Source organism: Castanea sativa, chromosome 11, assembly GCF_040712315.1.
Source record: "Castanea sativa cultivar Marrone di Chiusa Pesio chromosome 11, ASM4071231v1".
Classification (NCBI taxonomy): Eukaryota; Viridiplantae; Streptophyta; class Magnoliopsida; order Fagales; family Fagaceae; genus Castanea; species Castanea sativa.
Genome location: NC_134023.1, coordinates 62,032,645 through 62,038,760, shown reverse-complemented (window position 1 = coordinate 62,038,760; position 6,116 = coordinate 62,032,645). Strand labels below are relative to the sequence as shown.

Sequence of the window (6,116 nt, the reverse complement as noted above, 5' to 3'; positions counted from 1 at the left end):
TCTTAATTATTTTGAGTTATTGAGGGTGTGTTTGGGAGAGTAGTTTAAGTTATGTTGTTTGGGTATTTTTGATATGTAGGTAAAAAAGTGTGTGGAAATATGTGAAATGTTGTTTAAAATGTGTGGAAATGTGTTTAAACAAGCTTGCCAAACACCCCCAGATTTTTAAAAAAATTAAAGCTTTAAATGTGTGAAACTGTGAATAAACTGTTAACCCTTTTTTTTTTTTTTTTAATTTGTTTCTGTTAACATCTAAATTGAGAATTGTGAGCATCATGTGAAGAATGAGTTCTAGCCGAAATTTGCATTCCTGCCATTTATTTTCCTAAGCGTGCCGAAATGACTGGAACCGAACTAAATGGTCTGAAATTTGTCCCTAGGTGGAACAGGGGCCTATTATAGATAACAAATTCAAATAGAGCAAAATAAAAAGCGAAAGAGACAAACTAGTTGGAGAGGAAGAGAAGGAAAAGTGAAACTCGCCATTATGAATAGCCGCTGATTTAGCAAAACTAAATGCACATCATCATGCCAACATGTCACTTAACATCCTAAAATAATGGAGGGTGAAGTTTTGCTAACGGAATTAAACTTCAGGGTGTAAAATTCAAACAACTCCAAACTTTAGAGGGTGTATTTTGCAATTTACCCACAAAAAAAAAAAACATTCAATAATTCAGGAATGAAAAACAAACATTTTAAATTTTAGGAATGAAAAACAAACTTTTGTCAAAATCTAAAGACTAAAATAGTATTTTTATCATTTATTTAATTATTACTGCTTACAAAATGAGTCACAAGGATCATATAGGTACATATGCCATCCTATATGGTTATTACGAGGGGTAAATGTGTGTGTCAAAGTACCACAAAATGCGGTTTACCACTTCTAATGTATTCTTAAATATTGTAAAATATATATATATATATATATATATATATATATATATATATATATATATATCCTCAAATCTCAATAGTTGTTTGGTCACCAATAAATCAAATTGCTCCGTACACATTCAATTGCAAGCCATGTTGTTTTACTATTCAAATGGCCTTGTTATACTAACCTTTCATAATGGTCACAAAGGATAGGAAAAAATGGTGCAAGTATTGCATCCCTCTGCTTAACAAAAATGTTGTAATAGGGATTTTAAAATTAAGAAATTTCATATGTTCATGAATCATGTCAGTAGGTACCTTGTCATTTAGCTTTGTCAATTTTTTTTTCATATTAATAATTGTACCATGTATACATTTTTCTATGTGATTCAACTACAAATATATCTTTTTATTGGAGACTACTTGACTTTCCAGCTTACATGGCTACACTTTCTTTTTTTTATTATTGTTTTTGTAGATCTAACAATCTTTCAATTAGTGAGAGCTATATATAAAAGTTGATTCCAGGTGTCTGGAACCCCTGCAACACACCAATGAGTGCAATCCATGCCCTTGAATGCATTATAAGAGCTAGGATGTGCATCTGTTCTTAGTTGTGAGAGAGTGGTTATGTCAAGCAAATGAACAGGTTTCTTAATTGTACTTAAGACATCCTTCACTACATATTCTGCTTTTGGCAAACCACTTGGGTAAGTTGACCCACTTAAGGGTGTTGTCTCCCTTGCGCAGTTCCTCGCTCCTGGCTTATTCCAATCTTTGCCACTAATTTTTACACAAGAAACATGCAGTCATCAGAATATGATTTTCTAATGCAATGTTAGTTTTCAAAATTGTATTAATCACTTTTTGTCCTTAAAGTTTGGTGTAGGTCCAATTATGATCCCTCAAATATAAAATATTTTGATTAAGTCCTTAAAATTTTGAAAATAGAATAATTTGGTCACTCAGTTTATTTTTCTATTATGTGGTTAATGGAACACTGAAGCACCCAATTTTTTGAGGGACCAAATCAAATCAACCAAGGGACCAAATTTGAAACAACAACATATTCCAAGAACCAATATCAAACCGATGCTATAAACAAAGAGATGAACTTGTTCCTATTTCGAAATTTTAGGAACCAAATCCAAGCTTTTAAATTACAGAACCAAAATAGAACTTACGTAAACTTTTAGGCCAAAATTATATTTTTTTTATTGGATGTGGCTTTTGAAAAATCCACCATCAAATTACATTTTCATATCATTCTAAAAAAAAAAAAAAGATTACATTTTCATATTGTATCCTTTATTTGCAAAATTCCAAGAAGATTAAAGATTAAAATCTATGTCATCAATCAAATATTTAAATTAGAAGTTTTTGTAGTCTTAAATATACATTAAAAAATAAGTTTATGATTAAATAGGTAATAACATCTGATTTGAACGAAATTTATCATACATGTTAAGAACATAAAGAACATGTAATCAAATAATTCAATTTTCAAAATATATAGCTATGTTAACTCTTTAGTAAGAGTTTGTAGCAATTGTCTACAAAACTAGTTTGTAACTAAACTTTTTCCTATAGAGAAAGGAAAGTAACTTACTTGTAATGGGCGGGAGAAATTCCTTGATAAAGGACTTTAGTTTTACCTAGATCCACGTCTGTATCAACCCATCTGCCCCAAGTTGTCAAAGCCTTGCGAAAAGCAACCATACGATCCATGTCCTTGAGAACCTTGCCACCATCTTCAATATAATCCCATCTACAATCAATAATAAGGCAATCACAAGCTTATTTTAAACTCATTCTACTTCTTGTTTTTCACATAAAATTGGAACAAAAATGAATGATTTTATTAAACTTATACGGTTGTGCTCGTCCACTACGGTACCACCAAAGCCAAGTATTGAAAACTAGAACATCCATATTTTTCCATATGTTGCCATTTTTCAGAGAATCGAGCTTTAACACTCGACCTATTTTTTCTTCTACAATGTCCACTAAGTAGTGAGATGTAAATAGCAGAATCGAAACTCCATAGTCCTGCACCATTCTGTCCAATTCTTAGGCATTGTATTCCTCAAAATCAATGGAAAACTTTCAATATATAATATACAATAAAGCATTCAAGTACCTAACTTAAAATTTCTGTTCTTTTCTTACTTCTTATGGATTGGAAATCAATAATAGGTTTTTTTATATTCCATTGAAACATTACTAATCAATCTCTTTGAAAAAATGAGGGGTAAGACGACCTACCAATCATACTTCCCACTCTCAAACTTCAAAAAACTGGGAGTTTTACGTATTGAATACAACCTTTTGGTTGAAACATTATTAGGATGCTTGTTGTAACATTTTTACCATGCTAGTCTTAACCTTCGGTGATACCAACAATCAAATAATATATGAAACCAAATTATTAACTTCATGAGAAAAAGAGAAGCTATTGAAAATTAATTAGTTCATTTACCTTGAATGTTGTATTAGTATACATGGGATTACTCTCCTCTTTGATTTTGGAATCAGGCACAGCAGTATGAAGCAAACATACTAATGATGCCCTCTGGTTGAGACTAATGGAGTCCCCCATAAACATAATTTTCTTCCCCTTTAATCTCTGTAAAAAATCTCGACCATCAAATCTGCAATGTTTTCCCAATAGGAAACATGGTTCTATTATTAGTAACACTTAACAACAAGCATAAACCCAAAAAAAAAAAAATAGAAGAAGAAAAGTAAGAAACTAATTAGACTATTTTTCACAGAGAATTTATGAGATAAACTAAATTATGTGATTAGGATGATGATGTCCTATACGTTAGGAAAACTAATTAATATTTTGAGTAATACTACAGTTACAAACTATTTTACAACATTTTAATAAACTATTGATGTAGCTAGCTTCTTATTGGTTTTTATCTAGGCCCACAATTAATATCGTCTTTTTATTTACCAATAATCACTCACCACGTCAACAGTTTGTAAAAAAATTTGTAAGAAAGTTTGTATCTCTGACATTACTCTATTTTTTTCTACGAGCACAAATAAATATTTTCAAGGTTAATTAGCCAAGTGTGTTTTAAGGAAACCATTTTAATGTCCTTTCATAAAAAAGAAGATTTCCCAAGTAATAATGTCTTCATTGTGGAAAAGTTTGTTCAAAATAATTTCATAGATTCAAATCCTATAGTATTTTAAGGACTTTATATATTATTTCTTCACTTTAATAATTTTTTTTTCTTGTCCTTATTAGTCCTTTTTATTTATTTATTTATTTATATTTAGTGCATGTTAGTAGTATTTCAAAGACTATAGGAAAGTTGACACTAAAAAAATCCTATTCCAAAAAAAGATGAAGATCTGAAACAACCACAAACCTATAATAATTGAGGGAAAAAATAAAGGAAATAGTCAAAAAGATCTGAAACATTGGATATGTCCTATGCCTGAAGGATCGTATATTCATATCTAAATGCCTTTAATTTCCATGTGTTAAAATTCCATCCACTGGAGTTCTTTTCTTGAATATGCTACGACAATTATGAAAGGATGGCAGTTTCTAAAGGCAATCCATTTTCGAATAAAAATATCTCCTCATAAAAAAGTGATTCAAGTGAATTTTTTATGGTCAACGAAGGTAATAATACTGTGAGGCTGTAAAAACATGGTACAAATATATGCCAGAAAGTCCTCCAGTCTAAAAGTCATCAAAATTTAGTGTTGCTTCGGCATAATTTATTTTACTTAAAAAAATATATTGAACAAAAATACAATTATATAATCAAAAGTATCACAAAAGTTATACGTTAACAATATATATATATATATATATATATATATATATATATATATATATATATATATATATATATAAAAGAATTAAAAAACGCAGCCAATTTCTAGGTGATTGATAAATACTTGTTATGTGCACTCACATGCCTGATAAGGCACAGAGTAACTTTTTTAAGTTTTATATAGTAAGAGAAACTATTTTTAGAAACATTTTATTGGGCAACTGATAAAATAATATATATTGTTGACCCGTTTATTAACAATTGTCATTTACAAATCAGTAGAGAAAATTTAAAGCAACCTAAAACACACACTGCACAGAGAGAAACAGTACCTGGGTATGTCACATTGCTTGGGCTGCCATCTATATTTGAGGTAGAGACTATCAGCTGGTCGACCATACTTTTGGCAATCAAATTCCTTGCGGATATGAGGGCAAGCTGAAGAGTTGTATAGAGGGTATGAGTTGTCAAACACCCAAGTCCCTTCATAAACATTACAACTTGTTACTTGTGATTGTTTCCTCAACTTCAAATGGCTGCTATGATATTGTTCTGAGTTTGCTACACAAAGACATGAGAAAAAAATCAGAAGGAAGGTCACAAGGATGGAACACAATCTTGGAGTTACAAAACCCATGTTTTGTTTTGGCTGAGGAAGAGTGAAAAAGAGAGACAGAGATTAGAATCTATATATGTACACAGAGAGAGAGATAGTCTACCTGGTTCTGGTTGTTTGATTTGATACCCTTTATGCTCTATATATATATATATATATATATATATTTAGAAAAGAGAGCCAAATCTACCTGGTTGTGAATTTGATGCCATATATAAAACTTGGCAACCTTAACAGTTGTCTACCTGGTTGTTTAATTTGATACCTTTTATGCTCTAGATATACAAATATATTTAGAAAAGAGAGCCAAATCTACCTGGTTGTGAATTTGATACCTATATAAAACTTGGCAACCTTAACAGTCAACAGATTTGATTGACTGAAATTCTTATTAACTTGGATAATTTGAGGCTACAAAGAGGTTTATACTAACTTAACTAACAACTAATCCTAACTAACAGTGAAAGCTGTACATTTAAGTAGTCATATGTTCATCATGTGCTAACTAAAACTAACAAAACTACAAGTAGCTTTATAAACAGAAACAATTACAAGGTAAGCTACATTTGTTTTAGCTAATTTATTCCTTTCTGCAGATTCAGTTTCTTCTCTAGCTTCCTCATTCTGCAACTTTAATCTTTTACCAACCTATTAAGAACTTATTTGAAAAATTATCAATTACTATATTTTTGTAATTTGAGACGCAACAAAAACCGAAATAAATGTTGTTTTCCCTTTTCATGTTTATCTTTGCTCTAAAATTCCTCTTTCCTATTGCTGATGCTTCATTTTATGTTTCACCAAATACTATCTTC

The 6,116-nt window shown here is 30.4% G+C and overlaps 1 protein-coding gene across 1 annotated transcript; it reads right to left on the bottom strand.

Moving 5' to 3' along the window:
• Positions 1 to 1,373: 1,373 nt before the first annotated feature.
• On the bottom strand, positions 1,374 to 5,322 carry LOC142614564 (protein trichome birefringence-like 38). Its single transcript, XM_075787097.1, has 5 exons — positions 5,018 to 5,322; positions 3,362 to 3,533; positions 2,756 to 2,931; positions 2,492 to 2,650; positions 1,374 to 1,665 (listed from the first exon to the last, which is right to left on the bottom strand). The coding sequence occupies exons 1-5, from the start codon at positions 5,320 to 5,322 to the stop codon at positions 1,374 to 1,376; spliced, it is 1,104 nt and encodes a 367-aa protein (XP_075643212.1).
• Between the last annotated feature and the right edge of the window lie 794 nt (positions 5,323 to 6,116).

Excerpts from the sequence above, each read along its gene's own strand:
- LOC142614564 (XM_075787097.1), bottom strand. The coding sequence starts at position 5,322 with ATGGGTTTTGTAACTCCAAGATTGTGTTCCATCCTTGTGACCTTCCTT. Across the intron at positions 2,651-2,755 it reads CGTAGTGGACGAGCACAACC|ATGGGATTATATTGAAGATG; the intron begins GTATAAGTTTAA and ends TATTGATTGTAG. Across the intron at positions 1,666-2,491 it reads ATTTCTCCCGCCCATTACAA|TGGCAAAGATTGGAATAAGC; the intron begins GTAAGTTACTTT and ends TGTAAAAATTAG.